Source organism: Bos indicus x Bos taurus, chromosome 6, assembly GCF_003369695.1.
Source record: "Bos indicus x Bos taurus breed Angus x Brahman F1 hybrid chromosome 6, Bos_hybrid_MaternalHap_v2.0, whole genome shotgun sequence".
NCBI lineage: Eukaryota > Metazoa > Chordata > Mammalia > Artiodactyla > Bovidae > Bos > Bos indicus x Bos taurus.
The window spans coordinates 43,588,749-43,602,794 of NC_040081.1; the positions used below are offsets into that span (position 1 = coordinate 43,588,749).

The 14,046-nt window shown below is 36.1% G+C and overlaps 1 protein-coding gene across 8 annotated transcripts in view; it reads right to left on the reverse strand.

Annotated features, from left to right (window-relative positions):
• PPARGC1A (PPARG coactivator 1 alpha) overlaps positions 1–14,046 on the reverse strand; it is a 713,764-nt gene that overhangs the window by 26,696 nt on the left and 673,022 nt on the right. For all 8 annotated transcript variants that reach the window (XM_027544177.1, XM_027544179.1, XM_027544174.1 and 5 more), the window contains 4 exons: positions 12,851–12,973; positions 11,787–11,991; positions 7,852–7,897; positions 7,669–7,742 (listed from right to left, as the gene is read on the reverse strand). In XM_027544177.1, the coding sequence (XP_027399978.1) occupies positions 7,669–7,742; positions 7,852–7,897; positions 11,787–11,991; positions 12,851–12,973 (448 nt within the window). The remainder of the gene's footprint in view (positions 1–7,668; positions 7,743–7,851; positions 7,898–11,786; positions 11,992–12,850; positions 12,974–14,046) is intronic.

The window sequence follows — 14,046 nt, forward strand, 5'->3', positions numbered from 1 at the left end:
TGATTACTGCATTGAAATGTGCTCTATAATAAACAAGTACCTCTACATCACTCACACTTATGCACTTCTGCACAGCAAATCTGGGGGGAGTGGTACACACTCTCCAGTCATCTTTTTAAACAAACCTTAAAAAAAATCAGAGATAAGTTTGGTTGGGTTTTGTGTTTCATTATGTGATATAAAACGATTTCCTTTGAGGAGTTCTCTTTTGGGTTGGTTTATTTAATTGAATGACTCTAATAAATGGCGAGTCCTCTACTCTGTATTCCGTGCTCCACTATCCAGCCAAAGGCTTCAGCAAGATTTTTTTAAATAGTTTACATAGTCTTATGGTTTGCATTTGACACAACCTCTTGCTAAATCTGAGACTTACTTTGGAGTTTGACAGTGGGATTTTTCTTACGTTATATGCCAATTCAAAGATTTCTCAAGGAAAGAAAATAAGAAGATGATTTTCTAATTTTCTTAAAAACTTACCAAAGAAGGAGGACCGGGCAAAGAGGTGTGTAACTTGAGTCCATGCACATACTTTTGGCTTCAAGAACTTGGAGTGGGTGTCAAGGGTGCATAGGAAGGACTGAAACTCAATCAGTATGAACTGTTTACTGCTACTGTTACTGCTAATATTCTGTTTATAAAAGCTCCTCCAGTGCTCATTCTTCATCCCTAACTTCCCCAAGACTTACTGGATCTTTACAAAAGCCAGCAATCAAAGTGTTAATCCTTGGCACAGAAGGGCCTCTCTCACACCCTGCTCTGGTACCCAGGCTGGCATGTCCACTCTGACTGATGTTGCTCCCACCTTTCCTGCTTTTTAAGGATTTCCTATGTCAGTCCTGATTACTGGGGAACAAACTGGCCTTACAGAAAAACTTCAGAACATTCCCATGACATGTGTCTAGTGCCCCAGCTCTTTCTCATGGAAAATGCAGAGCTGTTATCCATTGGCCCTCGGGCACTTTCCCACAAAGCTGGGGCAGGAGAAGCTGTCAGGGTGTCTCTGACCAAACCCCTGAAGTAGATGTGGGAGAGAAAACTGCTTTGCTATGCTTGGCTTGAAAGAAATCAGATAGTACCATTTCCAGAAAAGAAAACTGAGGCACTTTTCAGACGTTGAGGCAAGAAGAATGAGATTAAAACAAGAGAATGAAGGATAAGCTTGAAATATGGAAGAAATTCCTGTCAGGACAAGTTGCCAAACACTGGAATGGGCTGTAAAGAGAATTTGTTGGGTCTCCCTTTCTTGGCTTCTTCAGCCACGGGAATGGATTATACGACCTGTCAAAATCACTTTCTCGTTCTCTGTCATTGTGGCTTTCCTTTAGAACTACCAACTACTATCACCAAAAAAGGAAGAAAAAAAAAAAAACTAACTACTTCTCATATTTTGCTTTGTTCTATTTCCCCACAGATAAGTCACACACAGAAGATGTATATAGCAAGAGGGTATAGCAAATGTATGCTGTTTGTCAATATTCCATCCAGCAAAATCACCTTTTAAAAGGATAGGAAATCAGAAGTCCATTATCATGAGAACCATGCGGAAAACATACATGTCAACGGGGGAAAACATTACTAAGGCCTCTTGTGTTAGGGTGGTGAGACTGCTGGTGATTTTGTTCTTCCCATTTTCCTAAATAGCTTGAAAATAGTTATATTAATTCTTATTACTTTTATAGTAACAATAACATTTATGTATATAGATACTTATAAATCCATATACATGTATATACATATATACCTATACCCAGGTGTGCTCAGTCATGTCCTGCTCTTTGCAACCACACGGACCATAGCCCACCAGGCTCCTAAGTCCAGGCAAGAAAACTGGAATGGGCTACCATTTCCTCCTCCAGGAGATCTTCCTAACCCAGGGATAGAACTTGCACCTCCTGCATTGGCAGATAGATTCTTTACCACTGAGCCACAAGGGAAACTCCCTATAGATACACACACACACACACACACACACACACACACGTATATGTATGTATTATATATACACATATATATAAATAAAAATTGGGGAGGGGGGTGTCACTCACTTTGTTACCTAAATCAAATTCCTTCATGTCCTGTGGTTAAAACCATCATCGTGTTGAGCTGACATTGCTTTGCCATTCCCATTTCAGAAACAAAAATTCTAACACTCTGAACATCTCCATATGCAATAGATTTAAATGCCTTCTGCCAAAAGAGCATTCTCTTTTTTTCTCATCTTGCTTTACTAACAGTTATTTTGAAATCAAATTAGTTTTTACACCTGTAAAAGAGACGCTTTTTTTTTTTTTATCAGCCACAATGAGCTAGTTTAGGACAATCACAAAGTCAGACCAGCTGGTGATACCTAATAAAGCAAACTTCCTAACTCATCCCTCCTGTTCCCCTAAGACTCCGCAGATGGGGCCAAGGGATTATTCTGGAGGTCTTAGAATTTTGTTGACTCTTTATATTTTCACTTAAACATTTGGAAAATTTCACTAAAATTCGCAAGAGTAAAGAAAAAGAAGACACAAGAAAGGCCTGGGTAACAGCTTGAGCCATGTGCTCTGTTGTAAGTAAAGGCATTAAACGTATACAGCAAGGATCAACAAATCAACAGCCTGAATGCCGTCCCCATCCTGTCTACCCCTCTGCTGCCCCAATGGCTGCTGCTGCTGCTAAGTCACTTCAGTCGTGTCCAACTCTGTGCGACCCCATAGACGGCAGCCCACCAGGCTCCCCTGTCCCTGGGATTCTCCAGGCAAGAACACTGGAGTCGGTTGCCATTTCCTTCTCCAGTGCATGAAAGTGAAAAGTGAAAGTGAAGTCGCTCAGTCATGTCCGACTCTTAGTGACCCCATGGACTGCAGCCCACCAGGCTCCTCCGCCCATGGGATTTTCCAGGCAACAGACATCATTAATTGATCGTGACATTCCCACTGAGTACAGACTTGGCCTTAGAATCCTTCTCAACACAATGCTTCTGGCAGCCAATACCAATCAATGACACTTGGCAAGTGAAATAAAACGTATTTAACATAACAGATGTCCACCACTATCTTTAAAATTCAGGCTTCAGGAAAGAGCCATAATCTCTAGTCAGACAGACCTGCTTTGAACCCAGGGTCTACCACAGAGCTAGAATCAACATTTTTTTCCTTAACAATTAAGTGGACAGAGAATCAAAAAATAATATTGATATATGTGAAGTGCCTATTAGTGAGTGCCTGGCCTCTAGGACTTGTAGTTGCAAATGAATGCCCAAGGGGAGATTTTTCTACCTTGATTTGGTAAATCTCACACCCATACCAAAAGCAGTGTATGTTCAATTTCATGGGAAATTAGGGAGATTTTACTATAAAAAGAATACTTATATAAAAGAATATATAACTTCATATATGAAACAGGAGATAATATTAAGACCAATAAAAGGAAATAGGTAAAGGTAGCCAAAGTTGAAAAGATGAAAGTTACAGTGACCTCCATAGATTAATTTAATGTAGAGTTAGTAATTGAATAGCTAATTAAACACATATGCTGGCACTGGACTAAGCTTTTTTCATGTTTTATCTCACTTAATCCTCAGAGTGACTCAATGAGATGTAGGCACTGTGATCAGCTTCATTTGATACAAACCATCCCGAATCTTACAGAATTTAATTAAATTGACCAAAGGCCATACAGATAGATTGGGGTAGATCCAGAATTTGAACTTTGGTTTGTCCAATATCAGAGCCAAGGTTTTCACCACTTCATTAAACTATGCTGTTTTTTTAAATATCATTATAGACTACTTTCATTTGAAGTTCTTCAGTTTATAAAGTATATTAATTCAGGCTGTACTACATGAAATCACCATTTTTTTCACACATCAAAAATGTTGAATATTGACAATCTTATGTTTCAATGTATAATGTGGTATCTTTTGCTCCAGAAATATCTTCTCCCCTTTCCACCCATGCACGTAAAAATCAAATGCAAATATTTTTCTCCCTTCAGTTCAGTTCAGTCGTTCAATCGTGTCTGACTTTGCGACCCCATGGACTGCAGCATGCCAGGCTTCCCTGTCCATCACCAACTCCTGGAGCTTGCTTAGACTCCTTTCCACAGGTCAGCTCTGTCGTTCACTGCCTAATGGTATTGCCTTACTGCTTTCTTCAATCCTGAACTCTCTCTACAATTCTTTTAAATCTTTTGCACAATCATGGTAATTAACTTGAAGCCATGTTAAGGGTTCCCTCTGATAACTTGTTTTCTCCCTTGGATGATTCTCTTGAGGCACAATCAGTGTTTGCTCATCCTTCAAATGCTACTACACAAATTTTACTGAAGATGTTAAGTGGAGATAGAGGTATTGTCTACCATTTCAAACCCACAATACCTCTATAAAAAAAAAAAAAAAACTCTCCTCCCCAGTCCCTTCCTCCCTATACCACCCTCCAGGCAGGTTTCAAACTTCTTCCAGCCACCTTCTGCAGCCTCCAAGTTCTTTTTCATCCCTTGATTTTCCTGTAGCTGGAAATACCTTCCTGTATGTAATGCAATTTGACTTTGCATCAGCTTACGTGATTTGCATCTGCACTCATTACCACCTTGCTCAACAAATGAAAAACCAATCTCTGGACCCACCTTCCTTAGAAAGTAGTAAAATATTATAAACAGTAAATAACATCTTCCCTTCATGTTATTTGGGCAATATGTATTATTTTCCAAACTGACTATAAGCCCACATCTTGAAAACAAGAATTTTTATTTAGCACCTTCTATGAGCCAAGTACAATATTCTATGCTTTACATGGATTAGTCTCTATGTCTTATGCTTGTTATATATTCCCCAAAACCTACTGTGTTGCAAGCATAGAGCTGATATTATATATGTTATATATATTGGTAAATTGATTTCCATGGTACTCAATAACCTTTCAAAGCACTAAGAAAGAGGGATTTAAACTAGTAAGATGAATTCTGATTCTCCAACAGAAATAAATTCACTGTACTGTATATATTTTTAAGGGTGACAAGTTTTTTTAAAGTTTCTCTTATAAAATCTCAATAGTATGATCTACTAACCTTTCAAATGTATAATTAAATTATTTAATGTTAGGTCAGTAAGAGAAATAGTAAAATCTCTGACAAGAAGAAAGTTAAGTGCTTTTTTGTAACACTATAATCTCATGAATAGAAGGAATGCAATTTAAATTATATGATATACATGTAAATTAGCAAAACACTGTAAAAACAAAGATACCAATCCTAGCTAGGATGTAATAAGGCAAATATATCCACACTTATATAATAAGATCATGAGTGGAAACACATCTTTTGACAATATGGATCAAAACCCCCAAGATATTTATATCCTTATGTTCAATATTAATGAGTACTAGAAATTTGAGAAAAACAAGATTAAAAAATTTATAAACAAAGATTTCCACCCTAGTGCTATTTCAAAATAGTAGCACTTTAAAACAACCTAAATGTATAACAGTAAAAGTATAGTTAAATAAGTTTTTATACATTTTGAGGTAAACACTCAAACCAATGTTAAATAGCATACTAAAAAAAAACCTGATAATAAAGGGTCTGTGATAATATAAACCTTCTGTATTTAAAATGTTAACTGAAGAAACAGAATACAAAATTATGTGTATACAAAATTGTCACAGATATAAAACTATTCATAGAAAACAATTTAGAACTATACACAATTTTTCTACTAGTTTGTATTTTTGACATTTTTTACAGTAAGCTTATATTATTTATAAAAAGAGAAAAAATTTTTAAATGGTTTTCTTTAATGGAAAGCTTGGTATTGTTATATGTAGTGAAAGCTTTCTCAGTCCTTTCTAAACCAAAGTAACTTACACATACAGAATCCAGAATTCTCCTAATTAATGGAATTCCTTTCACCTGGATTGTTACTAGAGCCAAAGTAGTATATTTTCACAAATTTGGTAATGTCTTTTATACTGGTGACTGAAATTATGTAAGATAATAAAATATTATGTAGATGAATGAAATAGGATTAAGACAAGTTTATATAGAAAGATCCAATAAAGGTATGTTACTAAAAGAAGGGCTGTCAAATGAAAATACTGGGAAAACATGGGGAATTATGATTATGATTTATATTAAAAATCATAAAAATCTACAATGATTTTGCACTCAGGCTACCACACAAATAGCCTTATTTTTCCTTCAAAAGGCAAGAAAAGACAAGTAAATACCATCCATGATACATTAGTAGGGACATTTGTGCCACAGAGATGAATGGATCCCCAATTAGTACATTTTAGTTCAGTGCAAAGATCTGTCTTACACCAAAAATTTCATATTTGAATACATAATTTGTATGTTTTAAGCAGAAGCAAAACAAACTGTGTATACTTCAATCAACTTTTTAAAATAAGCCCACCAAATACTCACTCGTTGGTTAGATAAGGAGTCTAATGTACATAATATATACACACAAAAGTTACTTATAATCATATGTGTAATTTTAATTTATTTAAGAAATGATGTTATGTATATATTTCATATGTGGATACATGTGTGTATATGTGTATATGTAACAATATATTTATACCTGTATACACATACATAAAATATATATAAATGCCATGAAATTATTTGCTCTACTGCTTGACCAAATCATGCAATCATGCAATAGACCTTTCATAAGGAAGTAATTTAGCAAACTCAGAGTATGAAATTAAACTTAGCAACAATGACCATGGTGCGTGTAGGCACCACAGTTCTGGTTGAAAGCATCTTGTTTAACTTACTGTTCCTTTAGCCTTATCAGCAATGGCCAGAGCCTAGGAACTTCTTGTTTAGACATCCTAAGATTCACTTTCTAGTGAGGTTCAAGTACCTAAACCTAAGTTCTTACTGCAAAGGTACCATTTGCACCCCACTCAGATGTCTGCCTAGGAACTGTTTGGATTTGTAAGTCTCTTAGGGGTTAGTTCAAGTTTTTAAAGCTTCTTCCTCTTCAGGATGTGGAGTAAGACTGGCCAAATAAATTCAGAAGTCCAAATGGTGAAGGAAATTGCTCTTGTTTAAAATATATAAGAACATTTTGTTTTGGTGAATGGGCATATTTTCATTTTTCTCCTTTACTGAAAAGACATAAAAACAGTATCATATATAAGAGAGCATTATACTATTAAGTATAATAAACAGTAAGAACATATTTCAAGTAAACCTGAGTTCAAACCTTTGCTCTTTGCTTTCTAGCTCTGTGATCTTGGGCAAGTTACTTAACATCTCTGAACCTTATTTCCTCATCTTAAAAAACAAAAACAAAAACACTACCATCTTCATGAGGTTCTTGTGAAATTAGCTAAAATGACATATATGCTTGACATATTTATTGAGTGGAAGACCAATAAGTGTTCATTTCTCCTCCTACTCAAGTTTTAGTGTCTTAAGTGGGAGGAGGTTTATTTGTGGATCCAAATCAGTAATATACATCAGAAAGTCTGGCCCAAGTCTGACAAACAGTAAATGTCTCCTCTTAAAAAAAACAAACAACTGAAAATATTTATAGATAACTTCTTGTTCAATGTTGTTTATACTCTTAGTTAATTTCATTAATTGCATAGAGACTATACTCTTGTTTAATATACATTTCACATACACACTCATCCATTCAAAAAGATCCAAATGAAATGTAAGGCTTACCTGCAGTTCCAGAGAGTTCCACACTTAAGGTTCGTTCAATAGTCTTGTTCTCAAATGGGGAACCCTTGGGGTCACTGGAAGATATGGCACATTTATAAAAACAAACTGAAATGGAGTTGCTGTAGCCAAATGTATTAGAACCCCCTTCCCTTTCTGAAAATGGTTACATTTCTTAATACTTACTTTGGTGACTCTGGGGTCAGAGGAAGAGATAAAGTTGTTGGTTTGGCTAAAGGAAAAAAAAGGAAACTAATTATGAAATATTGAGTGTTTTTCTGATTTGGTTTGTTTCTACAACAGTCAAGTTGGAAACTGGAAACAGGAAAACTAAAGTAAGGAAATCCCTGAATATTGGATCAAAGTCAGACAACAGTCCATTATGCTAAAACAAATTCCAAACAACATTTGCATCAGTAAACTATCATTTGAAAACATATGAAAACAGAATTTTCCCCCAAATGTAGCATCACTGTTAAGGATACAAAATTTGCATAAGACCATCAGAGAAAAATAATGTTTTCTATTTTAATTTGGAATATAGTACACGGTTTGTTTAGACACGAAAACAGCAGAGTAACTACAAGACGACAGAACGTTATGAATATTCAGTTGATTTTTCTCCTAAAATGTATAATTTTATATCTATCTCTGAGAATAGGTTATTTCTATGAGGCCAAACTCCCTCAATAACCATTCTATTTGCTGAAAATTAATTGAGAGAACATGACAAATTATAAACACTGACCCAAATAGTTTAAAAGGGTTCAGATCCCCAAATCTGATAGACAACGAAAGTAAAAATAATGTTTATCAGTTGAGAGACCTATAGATTTGCAAAGAGAGCTCATCTACTTCTTTTGATGTTTCCTGAGTCTTACCTCCTACAGGAGGCATTTCCCAATTATGAAGGGTGGAGTAAGAATCTTCTCACTCCAAAATTTCAATTGCTTCTCCTTGGCAGTCTTGTATTTTGAACAGAAGGAGGAGAAAACTGGTGAGAAACGTACTTGGGGTATACATCCACATATTATGTGTGTGTGTATATATATATATGCTTATCTATAAAGATATATTTATATGTATGTAGGTTTTGTCATTTTTTCTCATTAAAATAACTACTTTCAAAAGGTCAAGAGGTAGTCATTTATGTAATGAAAATCATGGACTTGAAACCAAAAAGGTCTTTAGAATAAACTTTCTTATTTTATGGATGAAAAACTTGAGACCTAAGATGCTTAATGATATTTCCAGGGCCATAAAACTAGTTACTGGCAGAGTTGGGCCCAGAATATGTTTTCCTTCTCCTATTATCAAAAAGAATTGTATTCAGTAGATATTAAAACAAATTAATCAACCTCAGTAATTAAGGTCCCTTGAAATGTGAAAATATTATTTATGTCTAAATTAGGTTGAAATTAGATACTTTACTTGGACAAATAGGATTTACATATTTAATTTGTAGATTTAAAATTCATTTTCAAGCAACTGCGTGTTTATCATCTATCCAGTGCGCATCCAGAAATATGAAGCTAACGCAAATTAGGTGCGCTGATTGATCGGCTTTTTCAGATATACCAATAAACAAACTGATTTGACATTAATTTTTTAGTATATCTGATATAAAGAGCCATTCAAAAAGAACACATTTATGAAGGAACTTTACCAACTTCTCTGGTGCTCAATGAATAATTAAGATGACCTATACAGGTTCTACACAAATATCACCAGGTATGAACTATGTGCTGTCACACAATGATGTGCATTGTAAATAAGTTGCTGAAATTTCAGTTTTCAGGGTTTAGGGTAATGTTCAAAGGAAGATTCCCAAAATTCTGATACGTGGGTACAAGTAAAGCCTATGGCAATGGAAGGAGATGGACAGGAAGTGGTCATATGTCATGAGACAAAATGCAACCAGCAGATGAGGGCCACGGCAAGGATATAGCTTCAAGAATCCAACCCCAAAATAAGCCCACACTTACAAAAACTACCAAGTGCTGACTTGCTTTATTGAAAGTTTAACCACACTGTTCCAATGACTGGAAGACCAGGGACTCTGAGATCCTTGAGGACAGGAATGAATCTTTTTCATGGAGATTATGATATTTTTGATGAATGAATGATTGCATTAAAAGAACAAATGGGCCCCCACAATTGCCAAAGTCCAGACCATTATACTAAGGAAGTAAGCTTGATGTGCAACAGTACAGAGAGCACACGTGAAGCTAGCGTGAAAAAATGACAATACATTCAGTAAGGAAACCTCAGAAAGTTCTCTTAGCTATTGTCTCTAATCATTCATATATGTTCTATATTAAAATTCTGAATCATAAATATCCCCTGAAACTCAGCATTTATATCCTATTGGTTTTTAAACAATCAGCCATAGCTACATGTTTGTTTTCTTTTAGACCTTAAGTAACTACAGGAATTTTTTTTTTTTTTTTTGGTTAATAAGCTTTGTTCTGCTCTGAGCTAGCTACACTTTTGCTGCCACACCACAGAAATATACCTTATAAAAAAAAAAAACCTACATATAGCAGGTCTCATCCAAAGAATATATCCTTCAAAGGCCAATTTAATTTCTCACTGCCATGGTTTGTAACAGATTACAGTAATATTTAGTGGTGTATGGATTGACAAAGTTTTAAAACCCTCAAAATCCAAAAGGACCAACTGGACAAAAGAAAAAAAAAGGAAACAACAGAAAACCCCACACACACTTCAGAGCATGTGCTGCTGGACTAGGTTCACTCACTAAAGGGTTGTAGCAAGTTTGCGGCTTCAAATTCAGCTCTAGAAAATGAATGCATGACCAGGACCAGGACCAGGCAGAGACTAGTCCAGAAAGTCCTTCAATTCAGGGCCTAGAATCCCACAGCACAGTTGGTCCTGAGCTAAGAAAACTGTTCCAGTGCATGCGTTTGAGAAGCCAATCAGGGAGAAGCAAGCTAAGAGACTATGGTTCATTTTGATAAGTATATTTCCTTGAACTGATAGAAAGGGATGGACAGTGATTTCAAGATATCCACCAGGGAAAACCTAATTAAGAGCCAATTAAAAATATTAAAAGAATATGAAAATCCCAGGCTTATGGTGAAGTAGGAATGAGAGAGGGAAATTCAAAACACTGGGAAAGAAAAGATGTATTAAAAGCAGCAGCAACAGCATACCTGTATGAAATAATCATGGTTCAAAACAGGGATCAGGGGCTACCACTCTGCAGCTGGAAGGGGAATTGGGGAAACAGAAGGAAGAAAAAGAGGTGGATGTTTATAATTGCTATTTTAGAATGTGTCTACTTCCACTACAAAGTCAGAGGAACAGATAATGTGGAAGTTAAATATATTAAAGGAACAGCAACTTTCTATGAGCTCTCTTTGGGCCTCTACAACTAGAATACTTTTAGGGAAGACACCAAAAATAAAGAAAATTTTATATTTGCCAACAGAAATTTTCCCCAAATCACCCTGATCTGCTCAGGAGCATCAGCTTTTCAGTAATGTATGGGGACAATAGAAGTCAACCCAGATGTTTAGTATATAAGCAATATATTTTTAAATAGAAAGAAAAAATTTGAAATATCCAGGAATTTCCAAATTGACACTTACAAAATAAAATGTGTGAGTACGCCATGTAGTCTAAAAATAGAATGTACATCATAACTGGGAGTGACTGCCTAAGTACTATTTGCTATTTCTTAAAGTATAAACAGCAATCAACAGTGCCTCATTTTTTCCCCCATTATTGGAAGGGAAAAAAATAAAAGCTTTTTCATGAATTGGTTAGCCCAGCTTGCTCAGAACTTCAGTTATCTCAGCAATTCAGAGATTCCTACAAACCACACCTGATGTTGCAATTCCCTCTGCACCCCATCTCCCACAACCTGGCTATTATTTCAGGAGCCTTTTGGTGATTGTGAATTGGGCTGCATTTCAGCTGAATAGGATATGTTCAAGGAAGGATTTATTTTTCCTCCTATCATAAGGTGTTGAACTCTCTGTCAAGAGAGACACCGATGGAACAGAAGCCTGAAGTTTGGGTGTCCTCAGCCTGGAGCAGGTTTGCTCTGCCCTCACCACCCTTACCAGCAGTGGGTGTTCAGGGGTCCAGCCTACCTTGTAGATGTTGTGTCTGCGATTGTGTGTGGGCCTTCTTTTTGGAGGTGCATTTGTCTCTGCTGCTGTTCCGGTTCTCTGTGGGTTTGGTGTGAGGAGGGTCATCATTTGTGGTCAGATACTTGAGAAGCTCTGAGCACGGACGTCTTTGTGGCTTTTGCTGTTGACAAATGCTCTTCGCTTTATTGCTCCATGAATTCTCGGTCTTAAAAACAAGGCATAAAGAAAGGGAAAATTAGTGAACTGAACCTTATCAAAATGGATATAGGTTTTCTGAAGAGATGAGATTTTCAATGAAGTGTTCAGTCTAAGTGTACTAGATCTATGAGCTGTGAATAATTGTTTGCAGAACAAGGAAAGAAAATTACATTTAAAATTCCTAAATGACATTTATACAGCTTTTTATTTCATTTCTCCTACATTTCAATGTTCCTACTCAGCAACATGTAACTAACAAGACCCTACAGCGCCTTTACTGTGAATAAAAAAAAAAAAAAAGCTGGCTTAAACCTTAATTTGCCACTGATTGCCAGAGCCCAGTATTCACAATTCTCTTAAGTACCCCTTAACGCTCCGTTTTCACTCACAGTGAATGGCAAGACAAACATTGTTTAATACAGCCCGCTAACTGAATTATGTCATTGCCAGCATTCCATCCAATTAATGGCAGAGATAGATCTTTTGCAGTGATTCCTGAGCAATCTTTCTCAGGTTAGACAGCTGGCAAAATGGCACTGCAGCATCTTAAAGACACTCATAGATGATACCAACCTATCAGCAAACTTTATTGTAGCCCACGCTGCTGCATGTATTAATAAAATAGGCATGAAGTAACAGATGGTAGAACTTGCATTTCAATTGTCCAAAGACAAAGCATCAGTGAACTCTTCCTAGTTTCAAATAGCTAGACTACTGCTTTTGGAGACCCATTTTATAATGTTTCACCATTATGAAGTCTCTGCAGGATTCCAGCTGAATTAATACATAGAATCCTATTGTTTATAGCTTTAAGCAAAACCTCCTTGTGACTTCCCCTCCTGTATTAAAAAACTTTACAATTGTACCTTAACAACTGCAGGGTTTGTTCTGATCCTGTGATTATGGTTTGCATGGTTCTGGGTACTGAGGCCACTGCATTCATTATAACTTAGCTGAGTGTTGGCTGGTGCCAGTAAGAGCTTCTTAAGCTAGAAACATATCCAGAAGGAGGGAAAGCGAGAAAAGTTAGGCATCTTTTAAGCATGAGAATAAGCTACTAAAACTTTAATCTTAAAGTTAATTATAATTACAAAAATGGATTCACTCTAATCACAGAACACCTTAGCACAATAGCAGCAAAGGAAACTAATTTTTTAAAAATTAGAAAAATGGGTATTACACTACCAATTGTGAAAGTATTACTGTTTGCTACATTTAAAACTTAGCTGTGTCTACCTTAATTTTTCTTTAGATAAAACAAGGCAAAAGAATCTTCCTAAAAAGATTCCAAATACCTATGAGGTGAGAAAAGCTGCTTTGATAAATCAAGGCTAGGGGTGTGTGTATGCATTTTCCCCTCAATAACCCAAATGATTCAAATACCAATAAATGAAAGATTCTGTGGTGCTTTAAATCATGTTTTTCAAATAAGCATAAAACACTACTGATTCAAATAATATTTGGGCTAAAAGAGCAAGTTTCACTAAAAAGGATTTTTAAGAAGGTAGAGTCCTGGACTGTAGATCAGGAGATGTGGGTTTTGGCTTAGGCAAAACATTTCCTCTCTCTTGACCTCTGTCTCTTCATTTGATTCACTGGCCTTCCAGGACCTCCCTGCTGGGACACGCAGTACGACTCTTGAGTCAACAACCCCTCCCAGTTGAAACCATGGTGTAGATGGAAATGATTGGGGATTATTATAAAGAAATCAGAGCACTAGAGAGCAAAGCCAGTGCCACTGACACAAAGAAAAATTGGGAGATACATACGTTATCATTGTTTATAAGACAGTCTCCTCCAGACCAGAAATCTCAAAATGCAAAGGAATATAAATAGAGTCTCATAGCTTTATATGGAATGCTTTTAACATTTAAAAACTTAGAGATGGGAGAGAAACAACAACTATAAGGCAGGCCAAAGCACATTATTAAAGTTTGCAGAATGACATTTCATAATTTACATTATGTGCTCTTACATCAGATTTATGGCAAGTGACAAATGGCTACCATAGCTGAGAAGGTAAACTGTGTCTTAGAACTAATAAAATCCTGGTTGAGCTCTG